Genomic DNA, 24,758 nt, shown 5'->3' on the forward strand with positions numbered 1-24,758 from the left:
AGAGGTGTATATAAGTACACTTATATACACATTGTTTATTAAATTAAATGTTATATAAAAGGGAGGTGTATTTATACATATTCCCCTCCCACATACATATGCATTGGATATGCTTATGTATAAGCATGCAGAAATTTAAAAAGAAAAAGAAAAAACTCTTAAATTACCGTTAATTCAATTTTAAGACTATAAGATAGATTTTTTAATCTTAGGCTAAACAAAGTCTTAGTGAGTATCACCCTTATTTTGTATTAGACTGCTCATTTTTAGCAGACTGACAGCCCTTTTCCTTGCCAGTTTCTGCTGCTTAATCACAGATAGAACATTTCTTCTGTCTAAAAGAAAGTATGTGGTTAAGTTATAAAGCCATACCCTGAAAAAATTTAAAAAACTTGTGATTAATTTCCCTCCAGAATAGTGATGCAGTCTTGTTTCTTCTATTGCAGTCAAAAGGTTCTTCAAGCCTGACTCCATCCAGCACTCAAAAGAAGGTGAAGAGGACTCTGCCCAATCCACCTCCAGAGGAAGCAACAGCAGGAACTCAGTCCCCATATACTTCTGTGGGATCAGTTTCACGGAGAAGGATTTGTAGGACCACCACTATGGCCAGAGCCAAAATTCTTCAGGATATAGACAGGGAATTGGATCTGGTTGAACGTGAATCAGCCAAGCTTAGGAAGAAGCAAGCAGAGCTAGATGAGGAGGAAAAAGAAATAGATGCCAAGTTGAGATACTTGGAAATGGGCATTAATAGGAGGAAAGAAGCCCTACTAAAAGAAAGAGAAAAGAGAGAGCGTGCGTATCTCCAAGGAGTAGCAGAAGAACGTGATTATATGTCAGACAGTGAAGTTAATAATACCAGGTCAACCAGAATAGAAACTCAGCATGGCTTGGAAAGACCACGTACTGCACCCCAGACAGAATTTAACCAGTTTATGCCACCACAAACCCAGCCAGAAACACAGTTTGCCCCTGCTACAAGCCCATATGCTCAGTATCAGTATTCATCTCCTGCCCTGCCAACTCAAGCACCAACTCAGTTCACACAGCAGTCACATTACCAACAACAGCAGCCTTTGTATCACCAGCAGGTTTCACCCTATCAGACCCAGTCAGCATTCCAAACAGGAGCTACTATGTCGTTTACCCCACAGGCTCAACCTCCACCATCTCAACAGCCATCATATCAACTCCCATCACAGATGATGGTGATACAGCCAAAGCCAAGACAGACCACATTATATTTGGAGCCTAAGATAACAACAAACTATGATGTAATTCGCAATCAGCCTCTCATGATAGCACCAGTTTCAACTGACAATAGCTATGCAGTTTCCCAGCTGGGCAGTAAATACTCTACCTTGGACTTGAGGATAGGACTAGATGAGAGAAATAGCATAGCAAGCAGCCCTATATCAAGCATATCTGCAGATTCGTTCTATGCAGATATAGACCACCACCATACACCCCGAAATTATGTGCTGATTGACGATATAGGAGAACTTACTAAAGGAACAGGAGCTCTTGGTTCCAGTTTTAGCCTCCATGAGAAAGATCTGACCAAAACAGATAGACTGCTTCGCACAACTGAGGCCAGGAGAGCACAAGAAGTGTCAGACTTCCTAGCACCACTGCAGACTTCCTCTAGGTTACATTCCTATGTTAAAGCTGATGAAGACCCAATGGAGGACCCTTATGAGCTCAAACTTCTGAAACACCAGATAAAGCAAGAATTCCGTAGAGGTGCAGAAAGTCTGGATCATCTGGCTGGCCTGTCACAGTATTACCATGGAGAGGGCAGCTACAGGCATTTTCCAAAATCTGAGAAATACAGCATAGGTAGGCTTACTCTTGAGAAACAGGCTGCTAAGCAGCTCCCAGCAGCCCTCCTTTACCAGAAGCAGTCAAAACACAAGAAAGCCTTGATAGACCCTAAACTAACAAAGTTTTCACCTATCCAAGAAAGCAGAGACCTTGAGCCTGACTATTCAAGCTATATGACTTCTAGCACTTCAACACTTGGGGGAATTACTACTAGGGCAAGGCTTCTTCAGGATGATATCACTTATGGCCTTAGAAAAAACATCAGTGACCAACAGAAGTACATGGGGCCACCACTGACGTCATCCATTGGAGCAGGCCTTGGGACTGCACTAGGTCCAACAATGCGATCCACACTACAAGATGAAGCAGACAAGTCCTATAGCAGTGGTAGTAGATCTAGACCCTCATCTAGGCCCTCCTCAGTGTATGGGCTCGATTTGTCATTGAAAAGGGATTCTTCCAGTTCTTCTTTAAGACTGAAAGCCCAAGAAGCTGAACCTTTAGATGTTTCCTTTAGCCATGCAGCACCTTCTGGAAGAACTAAACCCACCAGTCTACCTATTAGCCAAAGCAGGGGAAGGATCCCAATAGTAGCACAGAACTCAGAGGAGGAGAGCCCACTCAGTCCTGTTGGACAGCCAATGGGAATGGCAAGAGCAGCAGCTGGACCCTTGCCACCAATATCTGCAGATACCAGGGACCAGTTTGGATCGAGCCATTCATTACCTGAGGTCCAGCAGCATATGAGGGAGGAGTCACGGACTCGAGGCTATGATCGAGATATAGCCTTCATCATGGATGACTTCCAGCATGCCATGTCAGACAGTGAAGGTAAATTAGGCCTCAGACTGGTATCTTACTATCACAACGCAAATCCTCATTTCTATGCATGTGTCTGATTTTTGTTACACTTCAAAGACTTGTTCTTTTTCTGTTGCTTTGTGCATCTTCTGTGTATTTACATTCTTGGGGGTTGATTTGTTTTGTCTTATTTTATATTTTTTATTTTACCCTAACTGTTCCTGGATAGTGTTAAGCTTCTATAGCATGCTACTATACTGTTGATTTGCTTTCCTTTTGGTTTGCTTGTGCACTTTCCTTTTCACTTGTTTATGTCTACTTTTCAATGATACTGTGTAGAACATTCCATGTACAATACAGACTCTGCCATCAGTCTTTATGTGGAGCTCTCTTCAGTGACTGTGAATCATTGAACTTGTTTGCAATAGTTTTGGTTGGGATTTGGAAATAAACTCCCAAATCTCTAAAAAACTCCAGTAATTTTATGTGCATGAAATTTCATGGTAGAACTCAAAAAATGATAATTCCATCTCCTGATGCACCAATTTAGATCTGTGTTTATGTAGAAATAGTCTGTTCATTAAGTACATATTATATGTTAGAACCATATAGAGCTTAACGTGATAGCAAAATAACATTCTACATATGGTTTGTTGAAAGCATCCTGTCATGTGGACTTCTGTGCATTCAGAATTGTGATTATGTAAGATAATTTGTCGTTTGGATGGTGCAAGACAATCTCATCCTTCAATAAACTTGCATAAAGTATTTTACTTCTGTTGATGGGTTATGCAGCGTAGATGGTTTTATATGCACCCCATACACGTCTGCCAAATAAGCACAAGAGTTTATCTCGCTTAAGTTCAGGAAAGGAACCTTTCTGATGTATTATAAATAGTGCAATTAAAAATGCTGCTTCTGAATAAGTACAGAAGAATGTTAAAGCTGATGTTGAGTACTTAATAACTGCAAATTATGTATCCGTTTTGTTTGAGTCAGTTCAGACTTAGTATATTCTAAATTGTTTAAAAATCATGAAGACAGTTTGAAAGCAAATGAAATGAACATGTTTGAAATTGTATGCGCTCCCTTAACTTTTTCTTATGTGTATTTACTGCACAATAAAAGAGACTTTGCATGCGCTCTATTGTCTGTAAATGGCAATGATTGTCTCAAAAGACACATTTGCATGATTATGAAGTAGTATGGTTTATTTTTCACATTTCTACTAACCTCCGTTCATTATTGCATTATTGATTTTTTACACATGCTGAATCTTTCATAAGCATTAGAAAAATTGATCTATTTGCCTTCCTCATACTTCATACTAAGGGCTTTGTTTTCTAAGTTTCTCTTCATACTTCTTAGATATTTCTAACCCCCTCATGAACTCTGTGTTTCAGGAGAGACTCAGGGTCATTCGCTTTTTTGATATTTATCAGAAGTTTAACTGTTTTCATTGTCCTTCGATTCTTAGCAGATTCCTATAATTAAATCTGAAAGCAGTTGAGAGGAACTCCCCAAGTTGCATCTCGTATCATTGTTCCTAAAAAAGCAGATGCTATCTTGTCTCCTCTCAGCTTGTGACTTTTATGGGTCATTCTAGAGTCACATTGTGAAAGATACAGGACTTTTCCTCCTGAAAACTAAGGAGAACCAACCTGGAGCAAAAAAATCCAATTTGGTGCTATTCTACCTCATATGAACCGGTCATAGGGAATTAAAAATCTGCCCTACAGTGCATTATGATTCTCATATATATTTGTACAAGACATACATGTAACACTTCAAGTTTAACACATTTCAGTTTTAAATTAGTCTCTGATTAGTTAGACCCTTTCAGTGGTGTTCTAACTCAATTCACATATTCTGTATTTGATTGATATGTCACATCGGGCTTCTCCTTTCAGCAGTCTTTTTTTCTAATTTCTATGAAACTTTTGTCTTCACAAATAGCTTATTTCTTGGGAAACTAAAATACTTTAGGACATTATTTTCAAATATGCTGTCTAATAGCAAGTAACCTGTATTGAAAATAATTCATATTATTTGGATGACAAAAAGTGTTCGAAAGAAGCAATTACATTTCTATAGAAAGTTATGGCCTTCTTTTTTTGGGACTGCGCTCTTCCCTGTAGTGCTTTGATGTCCTGAAAGTGGACACCTATTCTGGCATGTTTCATCCAACCTTTTAACACAATTTGCTTTGCAGCTTATCTTTATTTTAAGAAACTGCTGCATGGTCTTGACAAGATTTCATTAAAAGAAATCAGTCTTAAGCATTGTCTTAGGAAAACTCTTCTTGTGCTACAGATAAATCTTAAGATTTATCATCTTAAGAGACTTCTAAAAATTAAATTTAAGTTAAAATATTAAATTTAAATTGTTTTTCTTTGGTTCAAACTCAGAGACATGCTTAACTTTCTGTTCATTTTTTATAAGCAACATCCCATAACAAATACTAGAAGAGAATGCAGATAGGACTTTGAGTCCAAACCTTTGGTTTTTCACTACGTACATACTGTAACAAATCTTAAACCATGCTTCTGTGCATAAGTAGTGCTTACACTGGGATTCCAGACTTCACACAGGTTAAAAAAGTAGCCTTAGTATCAAAAGACCACAGCGTCCAGAGCTGCCCATTGGAAATAGACAACATTTTGAGCTCTTGGAACACTTGGAATTTTCTCTGGCTTTTCTACTGGCTTCCCAGTACCATGAAAGCTCTGATGCAGCAAATAGATCTCTGTCAACCCCACAGCTGCCACTTTCCACACACTGCTAAGTATGCTGAAAATACTAATTTTTAAGAACGCTGAAGCCAGTACTCAATTTTTTGAATATAAATGGTCCTTGCTCTTCAGAAGATATAAAATATACCTTTTCTCACCTCAAGAATTTTTTTTTCTTTTATATGCTAATTTGGCAATTCTTCCAGAGTTTAGAAGCTTAAATTTGAGATATCAAGACATCAAGATATCAACACTGCCAACTCCTTGTAATTTTCATCCATGGGATTTAGGGATCACTGTTACTCCTCTGATTGAGTTTCTTGGACCCCACGGCTTGGAGTTCAGTCTCACCTGGTTAATCTGGGTGGAACCATCTGCATTCCGTTAGTCTTAGAATAAAAGGATGACTTCTCTAAGAGCATCAATGGTTCATCTTGGTTGTTCCCAGGTTTCCATCTGTGACAAATCCCAGCTGCGCAAGCCAAATCCAATGGTGTGTGTATGTACATGTGAGTGTGGTGTGTGTGTGTCTATATACATGTACCTTTATAACATCTTAAATTTCAATAAAATTCACACAATCATCGCAGTTTGATTAAAAAAAAAAAAAAAAAAAAAAAGGCTGGTCTGAACTGCAGTATGGAATTCTACATTTTCAAGAGAAGCAATCCAGGAAAAGTTATTTCAACTGAGGCAGGAGGAGAGAAAAAAAAAAAATCATTCTTTCTTTCATCTGCTCAGATGATGACACAGATTGTGACAGCCAGCATTAGCATCTGGGTTCAGGAATATGCATTAGGCTCTTTATGCAAGCTTCAGAAAGAAGTTCTGTTAGGATGAGTTATGAATGAACCTTCTTTGTACAGGCACTGGTCAACTGGCATAAATGTGTAAAGCATGAAGGATTTGCATGCTAGATCATAATGGTTTATTCAGAGCAGTTAATCAATAACTAATCAGTAGCTAGATAAGCATCAACCTCTAATAATGTTTCTGGTAATTCATATATGCTTATCTAAATAATATTAATAAACTCATGTTAGATTAAGTTTGTGCACAGTTATGAAGGAAGAGGCTGCATAATATCTGAATCAAGATTAAGAATTTTCTAAAGGCTTAATGTAATATAGAATGTTCATTTTACCACACACAAAGTATTACTTTCAGAAAATCATGTATATATATTATTCCTCTTTTTTGGAAAATTTAAAGAAAATAGTAATGAAAAAATACAATTTCCTTTTTTCCCAATAACATTTATTTCCAAATTATTTCTTAAACCAAATAGATAATGTTTACTTTCACAACTAAGTAGGAAAGATTATGCACACTACCATTTTTCCTTTTAAATTCTTTTCTCTGTCATGGGCATTCAGTCTTATTACTATAGCAAAAACTGACCTTATTTAAGTTTTACAATTCCTTGTGGTTTTGCTGAAACAAATCTTTTCTTCCTTTGATTTCCAAATTTATCTTGCTTAATAAAGCATAATATTCAAACTTGCCTTACATTCAACATTGCATTACCTGCACAATGTTTTGGTCTACACTGATTGGCAACATAGAAGAAAATAGGACATGATTCTGATCCCAGTGGGGTGACAGCTATGTCAGTTGACCCAATAGTCAGTAAGCATAAATATATGCATTTGCAAAACTGATTTCAGTGAAATGGCGTTATTTGATTCCCAAAAGACACCTTAAGCAACATGTTTTATACAGATTTAAAATGGCTGCAAACAGAATAATAGTCTTGTAGAATTTTTGCAGAAAGAATATTAACAATCCATATACAAAGGTTCATACTACAAAATCGGGGGATGGAATTCAAAATGAGAACACCTGCAATATTTCTGCTCGGAATTTCAGTTACGTGGTTTGGTTTCCTATCTGCTTTGATTTGGGTTGATACCGATTTCATAAAGAGGTCATAATTTTCTTATCTATAATTATAGATTATTTCCAAAATATTTTTAACAATATTCAGTTCAGAAATTTGGGAATTAGTGGAGTTTGCATTTCGAGGTCTGGTTATTTTTGGGTTTTGATTTGGATTTTCTTGTTTTTTTTTTTTTTTTTTTTTCTTAGTCTGCTGCAAAATAACTAATATGACTGATTTTTTTTCAACAAAAATTTTAGAGAGATGTGAAATCTGCAGTGTATTTCTTAGCTGAAGGAAGGAAGAAGTGGCCATAGCACTTGGTAGATTTCTTCTGTATTTAAGATCCATGGGTCTGACATAAACAGAATCTTCTCCCTTTGCTGTCTCACAGCTAAATAATGCTCAAGTTCAATGTCTCAAGTCTCACCTCTAACTTTGCTTTAGCTGCATGGCCAATTAGTAACCACTCTGCATGTTTGCTATGCACAATGCACATTCTTGCCCTTTGCCCAACACTGGATCAGAGCATTTGACCTGTCCTTGGTTTTCAAAGCCTATCATCTCCGTCGGGAAGAAACAGATTGGTTTGACAAGCCCAGAGAGCCTCGTTTGGAGAATGGACACATCCTTGACAGAAGGCTGCCAGAGAAGTTGTCACACTCTCGACCACTAAGTCAACACCAAGATCAAGTAAGCTGTCAAGTAAGATGTGCCTTTAGTTTTATAAATGATTGATAATTTAATCATACTGTCCAATGATTCCCATAGGGGCTGCAGGATTACTCAAAATCCAGCTACATTCAGCTGAAGTACAGTTGAACATTTGATGATGAAATTAGGTTAACTTTCCTCTACAACTCAGTATTAATTTTGCAGGTTGTCTTTTGACTTTTGAAATATAGCTGAAAATATCTATACCTTAAGTATACTTAAGTATTCCTTCCTACTGGGGAAAAAAAAAGGAAAAAAGAAAACAATTAGTCTCCTTTTCCCTTACCAGCTTTATCCCATCCAAATTCAAGTCCCTTCTTCTAGCAGTTGAAGGAAAAGAATTATCTTATATTGTTGGCAAATTTTTCCACTTTCAGTTGGTGAGTATAATCCCAACAGTCTGTGATTAATTATTGAATAAATCAGCAAGACTTTATCATCTAATAATTAGAATATTTCATTTATTAGAGAGAGAAAGAAAAATACCATACTCTGCTTTTCAGGCTTGCCAACTTTGAAATCTAGTTTACCTTAGTGGACCATCCCATTTCTACTTTTTATTAACAAATCTTATGTTTTTCAAATCTCTAAGGTTTCCAGTTGCTTGTTTCAGCTGTCATTTTCACTGATTGATTTAGATTACATCCTGATATATTCTAATGTATTGATTTAGATTACATTTTTACATGAGATCAAATGAATGCAATGAGTGCATTTCCTCAAGACAAGAGGAAACAGCCTCAAATTGTGTCAGGGGAGGTTTAGATTAGTTACTAGGAAAAATGTCTTCATGAAAAGGGTGGTCAAGCATTGGAACAGGCTGCCCAGGAAAATGGTGGAGTCACCATCCCTGGAAGTGTTCAAAAAACATGTGGATACCGCACTTGAGGACATGGTTTGTGGTGAACATGGTGGTGGCACTGGGTTTACAGTTGGACTTGACCATCTTAGAGGTCTTTTCCAACCTTAACAATTCTGTGATTCTAAGTAAAGGTCCCTTTGTGATACTTAATAGCTTATGTTGCTCGTTAATTCCTCAGATAATATACAAAACAGGAATATGCCACTACTAAGCAGCCTTTGAAACTTTTATGCTGGTGAGAATTTTCACTGACATTTGAATATCGAATGTAAGTTTTATGAAGCAATAGTGTAGATTTTATGAAGTAAGTGTTAAAATATCTTACAAGCTGTCATTTATTTTTCCCTCCTTTCCTATCCCTAGCATATATTGAGATTTTGAGATTTACACACCCTAGGTTGTACTGGGCCTACCCATTTCTTGCTGAGAAAAAGGGCTTTACAAGATATAATTCTTACAGGTATCTATTCAAATAGATCTATGATTCTATGAATCAACTTAATTGCAAGATAAAAGATACTTTTGAGTCTTCACAGCTCTTAATATCACTGACAATAGTTAAAAAAACTGCCTCTCTGAGCACTTTAATCCTCATGAGAAACATTTATTATTCTAAGCATACATAATTGTATTTTACCACTACAGCTTTCTGAGGTATAATTGAAAATTTTCCTTGAAAATCAGGTTTGTCCAAAAGGATTACTGCTAACGCTGAGCTTTGTGATAAGGAGGTGGTTAGTAAAGATGCATTTAACTTCTAGGCCTCCAGAGCTTGTGTCCTGGGAAACAGTTTGAAGGGAAAGTCTTAGTCACAGAGATCTGATCTTTGCTTTATTCTCTCATATCAGTAGCACTACACTAGGACTGGTTGAAAAACTTTGTTCAAAAATTTTCGGTTCGAAGGTTAAAGGGCCTAAGAGTTGTTTTCCTGGATATTTCCAGGAAGAAAATACTTTTTTTTTTTCCGGTCTCAAGCTGTTGTGATATCTCCATTCTTACATGGAAGTAGAGATACAGCATTAAAATCTTGCCAAAGGCATTTTTTAAGGTTTTGTAAAATCTTGGATGTAAATTGGAGTGTGAACATGATCTAAATAATTCTGTCTGATGCCATGGAAAGCCTCTGCAGAAGAGAAGAAGTGATGTGTGAGGAGGAGCTTTACAACAGTTCCTTCTTCTTCTGTTTCCATCCAGGTTAGATACTGTCAGTCCCACACCAGTACAAAACAGTATCAATAACTCTGCAGAAGGGAGAAATGCCAGTTCTCACCAACTCTACATCATCTACCTCATCAAAATGTTACTCAGAGCATGTGTATGTTAAGTGTCTCATGTGAATATTTGTTTGAGACAACTTAAAAACAAATACATTTTCAGATTTGTGACAAGACAAAAAGGGTCAGAGATATTTTAAAAAGTTTCATTAGCTCCATGCTGAATTGTGAAACACTTAGCAATAGAAGCAAGTAAATCAGTATTAACATCTCTATTTTTTAGTATTTGAATATTTTAAAAATATGAAGGCAAATAAACCATATCAGGCCAATGAGAGTGGTGAGGGAAAGTAACCACTCCCTAATGGCTTTTCCAGCCCTATGTGTAAAAAAATGGTTACTGAATTCATTGTGGCATGCTGTCTGTCTCCTGTATCCACAATCAGTCCTGCACAGGGACCTGTATTGTCCAAGTCTAATGTATTCTGGAGATAAAAATGGCAAGTCATTCTCCATCCTGAACCATCTGAACATACCCATCTTCACCCAGAGCTTCCTTTGCTGCAGATGATTTCCTGAAATCAGTTAGGAGGGAAGTTTCCTGGTTAGCACAGGAATTAAGCCATTGCAACTCCTTTAATATCCTTTACTGAGCTCAAACCAGACACAGAAAAAATAATTTGCATCAATAGCACTAATCCATTTGTAATGTATCAATCAGTGTTTCCAAATACACTTACTGGCTCTAATTTTGCTATTTTTATGATCTTCTTTGTTAAAAAAATTAGAATATTTTTATGATCACTACAATATGTATATTACAGAAGATTTTGTTTCACACATGTGAAATATCAATTTCCTTACTAGATGAAATCAGAACTGCTTGATTGCATCCCACAGAGCCTGTACAATTGAAGGTAATAAATAAAGCACAACCCTGAGCTTTTGAAGCAAGAATGCAGTGGAGTGACAACCCTGAACCTCCAGGTTTCCATGGAGTTCTTATAGCCTAGCAGATTAAGCTCACATGCTGTATAAATATTAAAATATATTTGTTTCTATAGCAACTTCTGTGGTTCTATATAGTATTCTGAAATCACATTAAATTGCAGTTGAGTTGGATATCTTAATAGCCATTTCCCAATGTACTGATTCTGGACTGCTCCCCTTAGGAGGGTAAAACCTGATCAATACATAATCTATTGTAGATTTCCCACTGATCCCTGTTGACCTCAACAGTTTGCTTAGTTACTGCCAGTTCATCACCAACTTCTTTAAACCTCCAGACATCAAGGGTTTTTTTCGTATTATTTTCTGTGAAAATTATTTGCATATTCTGAACTAAACTGGCTTTTGCAAACAGTTTGGGAAAGAACAGTAGGAGGAGGTGCCAGGGCAGTAAAACTTCATAACAAGGGCATAGACAATGAGAGTATATTAACAGGCAATAAGTATTTTTTCAGTGAGGCATTTTAAATACTTTCAGTCATCATGAGTGGGTCTTTTTAAGCCCTAAATGAATAATAAAATCCTAAACTCATCATAATACCAATAAATTGTCATCAGTTCACTTAGGCAAAAGTTTTCTAATCACAAAAAGAAGGCAAGGGTTCTAGACATGAAACCTTTTGAATGAAATCCCCTATTTCTAAACACCAAAAAAAATTATGTGCTCCTCTCTTCATTCATGGGTCAATAACATTCTCTTTAAATTTCAGTCAAGCCTTTTTAGGGGCACTTGAAGATTTAGGTATTATGAAAAAATGGAACATAAGGTAAGCGCTGGGGCTAAAATGAGAAAATACCATTTGTGACAGTGATACAGAAGGCTACCTGAAAACTTCTGTTCCACATTTTTGAGGTCCATCTACTAAGTTTTGATTGTTTCCCAACTAGCAAGGAGAATTTATTTTAAGTTGTAGTAAACTGTTTTCTGTTAGAGACTTAGTTGGTGGGGTATTTTGTGATTAAGATTCTCTGGAAATATGATGAGAAATGGGACATTTCCAACTTGAGTGTAGTTGTTAAAATATGTAATCTAAAGAATGAATTGTTAGCCACCCCCTCACTGTAATTCACAAAGGAATTTAGCTGGCAGTGGCTCATTTCTTAGTCACTCAGAAATGTCTTTCTTTCTGTATGCCAGAATGACTTCTAGAGCAAAGGTCAGTGTTGAACTTACCTAATTGCAGAAGAAAATGCAACTGACTTTGCAATTTATTAATGAGCAGGAACGCTGTATTTGTTAAGTTTTTATTCAGTGCACCTTTTGCAAGTTATCTCCATCACCGGGGATCTATCCTTAGAAAGAACTTTCCATCTTGAGGATTTCTAGAGAACTTGACACTTGTGCTCTGCACAGAGGGGATGTAGCAGTTCAAAGGGGCAGAATTACCACAGCTGGAGAAATTCTTGGTGCCAGCTTGCACAGGCCTTGTGTGCTCGTGCAAATACCTGTGGTATTCAGAAATTAGGATGGATACTGCCTAACCCACCACCTTGAGCATCTACCATCTTGTTCCTGGATACCTGCCTCAGGTAGTTTCCCTTGAAAATGGTATTATCCCGGAGGACAACAGCCAAGTGTAGCTGCTGAGAGTCACCTTATCAGAGGCTAACACTGGTGAAAGGGGAGATGCAGCAACATTTAAAACCAGGAACTACCATGACTTTGGTGATCTGATCCAAAGACCAGTTGATACGTTATAGGTGTGGCTATGGACTGAAATACTGAAATACACTTCATTAATTTTATTTCTAAAATATAGCACTAGAGAAATTTATTCTTCTTGATTATCCTCTTTACCTTATAACATTCCCTTTTACGAGCCTTCCCTATTGTTTCTTTATCAGACAAAACGCTTAAAGACGACTGTCCTGGGGCGATGTTATGAATCCGCTTTATTCCTTAACCGTCCGCTTAATGCCCAAGGACGCTGTTTCTTTAAGATGGACCTGGGGGGCAGTGAGGCAAGGGGAGGGAAGGGAAAAAAGAACAAGAAAAACCAACAGAGCCTTTTCCCAGCTAGCTGGAACACAAAAGAAACCCAAAAATCCAGCACAGCGCTCCTGGCGCACTCCCTCCTGAGCCCCGCCGAGCCCTGGAGCCCCTGAGCCATTGGGCTCCGCCGTTCAACCGCCCCACACTCGGTCCTGTGGCCCCACCCCCGGGTCCATCTTAAAGAAACAGCATCCTTGGGCATTGAACGGATGGTTAAGGAATAAAGCGGCTCCATAACGCCACCCCAGGACAGATGGCAGGCGGAAAACGAAGTGCATTTTTAAACTGATCTTCTGTAACAGTCTTAGAAAATCTCAGCACAATTATTTGCTATTCGTTGCATTTTTGGAGGGCCTTTGAGCTGACTAATAACATGAAACACATGAACAGGGCTTACATTTCCTGAGGAAGAGGATGATATGCCAGTGCTGAACTACAAGTCAAGTGTACTGAATGCTCCCAAAGAGGTGAGGAAGGATCTTCATGACAGGAACAGATGGCAGAAATCTCTGGGGTTTGTAGCAAATAAGTGGGATCAAGTCACTTTTGCCCTGTGACCTAAATCTGCGCTTGGGGACTTACATGTTCTCCAGCCATGAAGTGGAAGGATGGCCCATCTGCACCAGTTTGTATTTACACTGTTGTGGTTGTGTGGCTTCAGTGGGGTCCCTCTCTGTCTTCACTGGGGAAACTGGGGGAAGAGTCAGCTAGAAGGGACTCCTGGAATATATTCAGGTGAAGGGAAACCAACTTTAGTGGTTAGAAGTTAGAAGATGTGAACAATTGGAAACACAAAATAAAACCTGTTCTACAGGTTTTCAAATATTCTAGTAAATTTTTAGATAAATTTTCAGATAAATTTCAGAATAATTTGTGTATTACGGGTGTTCAAATATTGTAGTAAATTTCAGATAAATATGCTCACTAATGGTTAAAGCAAAACATCAAGACCAGTATAACTGTTCTCGGTATTATCTATTTACAGCAACCACTGTTTTTTCCTATTTATTCTGCCACTTTCAGAAATACACTGGTCTGAAAGAAAAAGTCTAATGACATATTCCATTTAATTACTGATTCCCACCAACAATAAAAGAATAATATACTACCCTGGATGCTAATAAACTTCAATGGTTTTATTCAGACCTATATGAATCACAAAGATTTATTCTTCTCATAAAATTCCAGAAGTGAAAGTAATAAAGAAGTAATAGGCTAAAGAAGGAGAAAGTCTATATTTTCAGATGTATTTTTCAGCAGTCATGTACAATATGGAATTGAATATTCTTGGATTGTCATTTATTAAAAAAATGAAAGAAGATAGAGCAAGTAAAATAATATGAATGGAATTTTAAGAGCTGCAGTGTTCCTCAGTTAAATTGAATTGCTCCCACCAAAATGGATCCCAGCTAAGGGTCTACTCAAATGTGTTCATACGCTTCTTGTAAATGGCAATATTTCATTTTTTTATTTAATTCAAAATAAAATTAGATGCGTTCTTTCAGATTTTTTACAATTTTGTGTAAGCTACATGTGACAAATGTATCACTTTTAGTGTTATATAAAACTTGCTGAATTTCTGACAGTGTCATGAAAAATATAACACTTTCCCTATCCATTAATAAGTGTGGAAGCCTCATGGAACTTTATTCACTTCTGGTAATATTAGACTCTATGTTCTGACAAAATCCCATGATAAAATCAAACATCTGCCTGATCTCATGTTCTGATTTATTCTGGAGTACTTGTCCACCACCAAATCCATGATCTTCTTCATGTCTAACATTAATTACAGTCAATATTACTCTCACTGTGTTATGGGAGGATTTGAGCCTTCTAGATACAGCATCATTCACTGGATAAGAAATGGAATTACGACAACAGATGTATAAACTCTTCTGCTTACTGTGAGATTGAATTAAGCAAGTCCCTTGACTTCTCTGTTTCCCTTCCCATCATTTATGTGTTCTATCCATTACCTTCATAAACTCTTCAGGGCAGAAACTAGGTTTGAAGTGCTTGGCTCAGGAGGAGCTTAATCCCTTTAAATACTACTTAAATATAAATAATAGTAATAAACTCTTGGCAACAGGCTGCTGATACACTCAGGCTGCTGCATTGCCATGCTGAATAGTATTGTCCCCTTGGCTCCTTGAGGCTGCTTCCTAAAGTCCCATCCTGAAGCAAGCACAGTCATGCTCCCTCCTCTCAGTCTGGGTGCAGTGCCCAGGCTTGGAACCGACATGTCAGAGGCAGAGAAGTGATGGGTTCAGCTTTGATACCTAAAGACCAAAACTGCAGGCAAAGGGGGGCTGTAAAGGCTGTGAGGGGAGTATTGCAACCAACACTCTGCAGAAGCATTTTGGTGTGGGCTTGGGACGATCATCCCTGGCAGGTGGGTCATTTCCTGCAGCTTGGCCCCTCGTATGCCCAAACCATGGGGCAAATGGGGTCTTTTCAAAAGGAAAACTGGCTCTTTAGAGTCTGTCGTAGGGTGCATTGCTCTCAGCTTTGACAAGGTCTAGGATCCCTCCAGGTAAATGTTGTGCATTTTCATACAGAATGTAGTCCTGCAGGTTTTATTTTGGGTCTTTCTGATGTTATCTCTCCCTATATCTTTCAAATGGCTTTTGGAATTTGAAGACAAGAGGTACATTGAACCATGTGATTTTGCTGAAACTAAAGCTGTAACTCATGGATGGTAACACATTAAACTAACATTTTGTTTAGGTGCCTAAGAAAATAATTTTATAAAAAACCCCAGGAATTATGTTTCATTTCATTCTTATCTTAATCATTGCTTGAATAGAGGGTTAAGGTTAAAAGAAACTACAGAAGAAAGGGAGCACCTTCTAGTCATTAGGAAAAATCAGAACTAAAGCTATGTTCAAAATTAATCTGGAGTTATGGAAGCAAATATTCATTACCCCGCAGAAGGAATTTGCAGTCTGACCAATGTCTTCAAACTTGGGGAATTTTTTTAATTATGAACTTGTGATATTTCCCTGGATGAAACAAGCTTGTTAGCTTGTTTCTGTTTCAACTGTCTGAAATTATTGATGCAATTGTTGGTTTATCTTTTTATGACATTCATATTTGTGTTCCTTAGATAAATGGGAAGCCCCTGCAATACATTTTTCCTCATACAAGGCTCAAACTACTGAGAGACCCAAAGGACCACACAGTTTCAGGTAAAAAACTCTCTACCAGACATGATAATTAATTTGATTAGCATGAATTGTACAAAAGATTTCCAGTATTAAAAATAGTTCCTGTGTCTATGCAGCAGGAAATTCAGTGGTCATTTTAAATCTTGCTCATTGGCTATAACAGAAAGCAGCAGTGCATAAAAAAGGTCACGACATCTGTTCAAGATATATAAGCTATACTGATGTTAAAAAGAGAGGAAAATCTGTTTTATTATCCATATGAACAGTCTGTTTTGCTGTTGCCTTTTATGTAACTCTATATTCTCTGCATGAGTTCTTATAAAATAAGCTTGTGTAGGTGTTCAATATGTACAGAAATGAGAATTTTATTCTTTCTGTCCTGGAACTCTACCCCCCCCCACAGAGGGGGTTAGCAGAACAATCAGGTCCCATTTTTCTGTGATATCTTCATATGGAGACATTTATCACAGGACTTCAGATTTATTCTCTTTTTCCCTAATACTGACACAAATGTTCATGTAAGTCAGAGTCTGCTTGCCAAAGAGATGAAAGTGGCAGAGGTGATATTCATTCACCTCCCAGGCTGAGAGCTGGAACACTGTGTGATATTTTCGTGTATCAAACTGTAAAAGGCTGCCAGTTACAGCACCTGGCACAGGTAAGGACTGTCTGTCTGAGCTTTTGGAATTGCACTCTTTCTAACATCTAATATTGATATGGAGCTCAAAGTTCTTTTAATACACTGTTTTTGTTCTTTCAGAGGTAGATGCTTTCAGCAGTTTGTCGTGAAACCATCAGACTTTCTTTTAATTTGCTTAAGAAATTCTAACTGTGTGTGTCAAATTCTGTTTCTGCACAGAAGTAATTACCAACTGCCAACCCTGGTGTTCCCTCAAGCATTAAGTAGAAAGTGGCATGAACTTACTTAAATTGCTAAATACTGTTTTCACAGGGTTTCTGGCAGTAAAGTCTTGATAATTTCCATCCTCGGTATCCACCTCATATTTAGGGTGTTAAATGAATGTTCTGTATGTATTATGAGGTATTTTCTTGTTAGTCAGTGTAACACCCACTGATGATTTCAGGCTGCAGAAAGACCCCTCCACCCACACAGCACAGTCTGAAAGAAGCTGCCAGCTCTGCTATGTGTCAGCCTGTGCTGCTCCAGGCCCTCCCTGTCCATAGGAACTCCTTGGCATCCTTGTAGCGATCTTTGCCCTGCAGGCTGATGAGTAATGCTGTGATCCAAGCTGCTCTCTTACTCAAAAATAAGTGGAATTGTAACCACACAACTGTAAAGCTCATGATTTAGTGTTCCTATGTAAAGTTACTTACCCTCACACAGTGGGAAATGCCTATTCCAAGCTCTCAACTACCTCTCATGCTGGCAATCACAGCTACACATCGTGTATCAGGGAAAACGCCTTGTGAGCAGTGATGGGCAAAAGGCATCTCATTTACTAATGCCCTGCACAAATAAGGTCACATAGGATCAAAAATTTACTCAGGGTCCTGCTAAGGTTATATAGCCACACTGGGATTGCTCACTGCTATAGCTATATAATATTGTGCTTAAATTCTCATTGGAGAAAGCAAGCTTGGCTCTGTCTACAAACTGCAGTCATACTTTTGTGTTTTGATACATGCTTGGAGACCTGCACAGACATATTTCTGCATGATGTACACATAGATTTCTCTACAAATATTTACAGGCTTAAATGCAAATTGTACAGAAAAGAGCCAAAGGTAGAATAGGGTGGCCCTGAAACAGAATTGGTTGTAGTTTTCATTCCTTATATGTCTTTGAAGTACCATAACTCCTTGACTATGTACCTCCCTTCCTTCCCTTCTCTCAAATGTCTGAATGATTTAAGTACATGAAAACTCTCTTCAAATGTGCAGTGCTTTATGCTTAGCCTTCAGCTTTTCAAATGACCTCTCCCAGAGATACACACATGGTTTTAAAAAAATTAAATTTAACATTATCTGCAAACTAATAGTAAGCATCTATGTGTATTAACCAGACAATGACTATTAACCAGAGGAAGACATAGAAGTCTATTATGCAGCAAAAGTTACTTTAAATTTTGGTAAATTAAACAATAAATACTTTTATACCATCACAGCTATCTCAGTACAAGAGTTTTGGATATTCATCAAGATTCCATGTTTGATTGCTTCATTGTCTGGTTTCTTTCTCTTTGTTTTTATTTCTTCCCTTTGTCTCTTTCTGGTCTCCCTTTCTCTCTGCCCTTCTTTCTTATGGAAAGTACCAAAATGAGGTGTTGACTCATTTTTTTGGCCTTTATACTTGTTGCATAAACACAGGAAAAGTGTATGTTAAAAACCACAACCATCAGTAAAGCTCACGTGGGGAGTCAGATCTTTCCAAGAGAACAGACAGTCACTGTTAAAACCACCCTTTCAGTAGCATCTTCAGTTGAACTTTTGTGTTGCTGGATTCTTATAAACCAGCTGGCCTGTGGTCCTGGGTGACCACGGCAGCATATGCACCATCTACTGTCTCCTATTTCCTCACAGTGTGTACAAAACATCCTCTGTCTTGGCTGTGCACAAAAGCCTCTCCTGTGTGATCATTTCTGCACATGCAAGAGTTTCTACTGATGTTTTAAATTACCTATGTGCAGTTTGGTGAGTTCTGCAGCAGGAGATGCCTGGGAAGGTGCCTGAGACTGACAGGTTCTCCTCTCAGGGAATGAATGAACACATCTTCAGTATACAATTAATGTATCTGATCTGGGGTGTGCACAGCAAGAGTTACGTAGGGAACTGTCCCAAACTGTACACAACTCCCACTTGGAGAATTCCTGTAACTGTTGACCAGCTGCTTTGCTGGGAAACTGGCTAGTGCTTCAGCCCATTATCTCATCTCACTGGAGTTCTTGGGCCAGCCTGGCATTTAATGATTCAGTGTGCTGGGTCAGCCCAGATAACCAAGTTACCACAGCAGCTGTAACTGTAGGACAAACTTGAATTTCATCCTAATAGCACCACTATAATTGAATTCCACAGGTCTCATGACAATCTTACCACAGTAGAAATTACTGCCTGTTATGAATCCAAAAATTGTCACACTCTAAATATCAATAATAAGAGTAGTCCCAAATATTTTAAAATTCAGACTTTTTCATTACATATTATGTGCACATGCATTTGCTTTATTTGCTTTCCTGGTTAATGAAAGCTGACTCTGAGGTACAGATGCCTTTGATGCCTCTTACATAATCTGGCATAATTTTGCACACAGAAGCATATAATGTGAATTTTGGCATGTGAATGAGGTGGTTAAGGATTGAGGAACAGAGCCAGAATTGTGATGGCAAGAGAATAGCAGTGTTGAATGAAAAATAAATGTATACTTGCTCACTGGCCTCTCTCTTGAAGGCTCTTGTTTCTTTATTATACGCCATAATCTAGAGCAAACAGATCTACTTTTCAAGATATGCAGTGTCCCTCCTCAGACAATGCTGAGAGGTGTGAAGAAATTTCCAAGAATTTACTCTGCAAAGACTGATTAATAATTTGCAATTAAAAAAAAAAAAAAAAAAAAAAAAAAAAAAAAAAAAAAAAAGAATTGTCATCATGGTTATGCTGAGGTGCCAAAGCAATGACAGCAGTGATCAGTGAATGATAATACAGCAGTGTTTAACACTCCAGAAACTAATTGTTTTCACTGAGAGTTCCTTGTTCCTTTTGGATCCTTTAGCAGAGCAGCATAAGTGCTGTTTTATACTACCAGAATTTTCTCTTCTGTTTGTTATCACACCATTGTTATATTTGAAAAAGTGAATTAAGGATATGGCTATTGAAGGTAATGAAAGCACTGGCAATACCTTTGGAAATGTTGCAAAGATAACTTTCATTGCGTTATTCCTGATCAGGAAGCTGTTTAGACACACTCGGGGGGGAAATCCAACAAGGCAGACACATCTTAGTACGTCTGTAGGTACAATGAGTGAACTTAGTTAAAGGTAATTTTTACTCCTTTACCTCACATAGGCTGAGTCAGAAGTAATTCTTCCTTTTTTAAAGGAGGCATGTATTGTGTTTCCAGGAAAAAAAATGTACCTTTGAGCAGCCAGACTGTCTGTGAACATCTTCTTCAATTCTGGTGAAAAAAAAAAGAAAAAAGAAAAAAAAGAAAGAGGCAGAGGAACGATTCAGAAAAATCTGCAAACTTTGTAGTGGAGTAAAGAAATGAATTAGATGGTGGGAAGAAGACTGCATCCCTAATCTCCACATCAGCAGTGATGTCAGTGAAACTGCCAGGAGAATGACAGGGTAGCTGTAATGCTGTACACACGTCAGACATGCCTCAGACTCTCCGTAAGGATTGCTAATTCCTGCAAACAACACTACACTTCTGCAGTGTGCCAGCTCGTGCACAGATAGAGAGGAAGGGAATTCAGAGAGTCTTCCTGTATCAAGACCTCACTGCTATAGTTGGTCTCTAAATAAACAACCCTATATATTTAGGATTATTTCACCTGCAAGTTCAGCAAAATTAGTTCTTACAGCAAAATACTAAAGTGCAATGAATATGTGATTACTATTCAATTAAAACCATGTTAAATATAGTCACAGCCAGTGTTCAATGTGAGAAGTCAGAGAGTGAGAACTGGAACCCACCTCCTGTCCTCATATTCTTAGAGGATTACTTATCCTGCTTCTTTCATTTAATGTTGTGAAGAACTGAGATAATACTTTGCACAAAAAAGCAATACCCTCCTCTAGCATTCCCTTGTCACTGGGGAAGGACTTAATCCCTAATTAATGGCCATCATTCCCTCAAACACTCACTCCTTAGCAGAGACATGGCACAGAAGTTAAAACCCATAAACAGAAAGGGACTGAGCTGTTACAGCCAGGCTACATCAGAGATTTTCCTGGGAAGTCACACAGTAGTAAATGAGGATAGGACTGGAAATAAAAGGAAAGAGAGATGTCTGGTTTTGTCTTAATATCAATTTTAGAAAGAACTCAGTACCACTGAACTTTCTAAATAAAACCAAACAAAAAACCAAACAAATTCTTTTGTGTGTTAGAAACAGTTTGTAGAGATACAGACCATATATTCCATATTTATGTTTCTTGTCTCCAGATTATTTTAATTTGGAAACCATTGGTGTGTGTATTTAAAATATTTTCCATGAAATCTTTTTGGCAACTCGGTTGTTTATGCATTTTTCAGTATATGAACATTTGTTGAAGATCTTGAGTGGAGGTAATTGAGAGAGGGCAATATGTCTGCTGGCTATAAAGGTGCAATTTGCTTTCATAGCTGTCATGCAGAAAAGGCTGCAGAAACAGATCACTGCAACGCTGAATGTTAGAGTTCAGTCAGGCCCCCGGATTTCCGTGGAGGTTCAGCTGTCAGTCAGTGGCATCTATCGAGCCACTGGTGTCTATCAGTAAACACAGATGAAACTCAGTGCCTGCAAGGGATTTTATAGATTTAAAGCTGCAGTCTACCACAGATGACAGCACAGGTTCTGATGTGACAGGTCATCCAAAAAGAAGAGACCTTTATCTTACTTTCAAGTAGATGTAATAAATGCTACAAGATGCTAACTCATAAAACACTTTATAATCCTTCAGGATGATAACCAGTGTGCAAATCAGCATGAAACAGATTTGCAGCTGATATAAATCAATGCTGTGCTATTAAAACAACTGCAATATATCTGAATTTCATCAGCTCATGATTTGACTTCATGTGTGTTTTATGCCTTAATTACCAATGGCCAAGAAATGCAATAGCTGAGTAGGTACAATCATGTTTCTAGGAAACAACTTCATTTAAGCTAATTTTTTTAGAAGCACCAAAACAATTCTCCTGAGGACAATCTTGAAAATGTACCTATATAGACAACCAACCTCTGATATGGGTCATCATATTATGTATTCCCGAGAATTGCATAAGAATAACAATGCAAATAAAAATTTAGGCTGGATTTTATTATATACATTATTTTTCCTGCTGTTTTTCAAGTTCCTGTGTTAACTTGGTTTTGTTTGCTTTGTCATGTTTCCTTTATCTCTATTCTCCAGACTTTAGAGATTGCTTTATCACAACTACATTGTCTAAATATATAGCTTGCATTTCTTCATGGTAGTTTTAACTCTGACCAGTCCAAGAGAAGTCATTGATGTTTTTTGCTGTGTTTGAGCCTTCTGTTCCATACAGACAATGGAACAGGGTGTAAAATTGTTCCAGCAGATAGGGGCCTACCAGCACCCAGCATATGTCTGGTCTAGATAAGGCTGGAGGAGGAATGACAAGATAATGTCTAGTAAATGAACACAGGAGAAAGGTATGTTCTGTCTCCATTTACAGCCAAATAGCATTGAAAGGCTTCATATTGTTTGATTTGATGGATATGTTCTCATTGCTATAACATGGTACATTGGCACTTTCCAAAATCTTTCGTGCCTAATGTCTCAGTTTAATGCTTTCTCCCTGTGCATTTTCTACCATTGGACCTCCCTGCCCAAAAAAAGATCACCTTTGTGCTTCCTTACCATAATTTGCCATTCTGGTTTTGTTCTGTTTTGGGGGATTTTTTATATTATTAAAAAGTGATGAAAAACATATTTGGACAAGTCTGTGCATTGGCTCCTGGATCCGAAACACAACACATAATCTCTATTTTGAGATTTAAGCATATCTCCCATTTCAAACTACTCAGAGATAGGTGTTGTAGCCCTGCATTTAAGCCCATTTCATTTTTTCCCATTTTACTTCTGTATAGTTTCAACTTCAAAGCACACAATATTCCAAGGTGTTAAAATGACCATAGGTTTGCAGAAATAGTGAGTTTCAGCTACCATCTTGAAGGGTATACTTTAAGGCTCTTAAAAATTTAAATCAGTAGCATTTTTTAAAATATCTTTCTTAAAACTTTGGTCACCTAAAAGTCTATTAAATATTCATATAGCTCTATTTCTAACTGTGACAAAAGTAAGATTGCTGCTGACGCTCATACTTACAGTTTCCTATGCCAATTCACACAAATGCATGTGTGATTACTGAAAATCTGTTGTACATTCTAGTTGCTTCTTTTCTTTCCTTGCTCATATAATTCGACAGACAAATGGTTTCATACTTTCAAAAATAAGCCCAGAGGAAATATTTGCTTGAGTTAACACATGAACAGTGTTTGCACAGAGCTTCTGGGTCACATGGCAGCATTCTCCTGCATGTGTTGAAGTTGTTGCTGCTGCATAGGACCTATATGATGACTAAACATAATCAATCCCTGCCTTTGCTGCTGGAATACTATTTACTTTCATGAGCAAAAACACCCCTGGAAAATTAATTTTCACTTTTGTTTAAAATCAGGATCACCAACACCAGCAAAAGCCTCCTGGGCCTTGAGTTGTTCAGTTTTTCTCTGCTCTTTTTTTCTTTCTTTCCTTTAACCTTTACCTTCTGTAAGGGTTATCAGCGTTTTTTTGGAAGGGCAAGTCTAGTAATTGCTTTGATGATGAAATAGTTCCAGGAAGTCTAGGCTGTTTATACTCTAATGGCTATAATGGAGCTGCTCAGCAAAGCAGTGAAAAGATGGTAAGAATCCATGATCTTCCCTGTGACCTGAGAGCAGCAGCAATAGATTGGCAACAGTCTGATCTTTATTATCTCCATAAGGGACAAAAAAGACTAAACTGTAATTGCAGAGCTCAGGTTATAGTCAGCATATTCCAGCAAAGTAAATTACAGTCTTTCTGCTTGTTGCTACTGTGACACAATGAAGTATACAAGGAGATAGGATTTCATAGTGTCTGAGACATATCAAGCTACAGAAGTTCAGGATAAATAAATCTAAAGGAACAGAAAGTACCTCATGGTGGAAATAAGGAGAAAAGAGTGATAAATTTTGAAAACACATTTACAGTGATGCTTGCCAGGTTACCAGTGACAGAATTTAGTAGTGTCAGGTTGTTGGTTACTGATCATATGTAATTTTTATATGTGTATATATGTGTAAAATGTATACATTATGTATACATATATGTATACATTATATGTATACATATAATGAATATGTATCAGTGAAACAGTGTGTGGTGTGTAGAAGGGTATGAAATGACAAGTGAAATGTCCCTTTGAAAGTCACAAAGTTGGTTAATTGCTAAAATTCAGAAAAGACCATTCAATATTTTTCCTTCAAGTATGGATTTCTCACAAAAATAACTCTGCAGTTATTAACCACTTGAAATCTTTGCTAGAATAGAATAGAATAGAGTAGAATAGAATGCAATACAAAATACAGTATTTCAGACAAATAACAAAAATCTTATAGTCCAGCTACTGACCAATTAAGGGTGAAACAAAAAATAAAAGCATGCAGTTGAAGGCATTGTTCAAAAGCCTCTTAAACCCTGACAGGCTTTGACCACCTTTCAAGGAAGCCTGTTCCAGTCTTTGACCACCTTCTCAGTCTGAACCTCCCCTGGTTCAGCTTTGAATTATTCCCACAAGTTCTATTACTGGATACCAGCGATAGAACGCAGCAGTTCCCTCTCCACTTCCCCGCCTT

At 37.6% G+C, this 24,758-nt stretch overlaps 1 protein-coding gene across 1 annotated transcript in view; it reads left to right on the forward strand.

The window, feature by feature from the left end:
• PCLO (piccolo presynaptic cytomatrix protein) overlaps positions 1 to 24,758 on the forward strand; it is a 322,461-nt gene that overhangs the window by 182,262 nt on the left and 115,441 nt on the right. Inside the window, exons 8-10 of the mRNA XM_069035466.1 lie at positions 447 to 2,655; positions 7,793 to 7,941; positions 16,137 to 16,218. Of these exons, the coding sequence (XP_068891567.1) occupies positions 447 to 2,655; positions 7,793 to 7,941; positions 16,137 to 16,218 (2,440 nt within the window). The remainder of the gene's footprint in view (positions 1 to 446; positions 2,656 to 7,792; positions 7,942 to 16,136; positions 16,219 to 24,758) is intronic.

The sequence above is a fragment of the Aphelocoma coerulescens genome, chromosome 1A, assembly GCF_041296385.1.
Source record: "Aphelocoma coerulescens isolate FSJ_1873_10779 chromosome 1A, UR_Acoe_1.0, whole genome shotgun sequence".
NCBI classification, from domain to species: domain Eukaryota; kingdom Metazoa; phylum Chordata; class Aves; order Passeriformes; family Corvidae; genus Aphelocoma; species Aphelocoma coerulescens.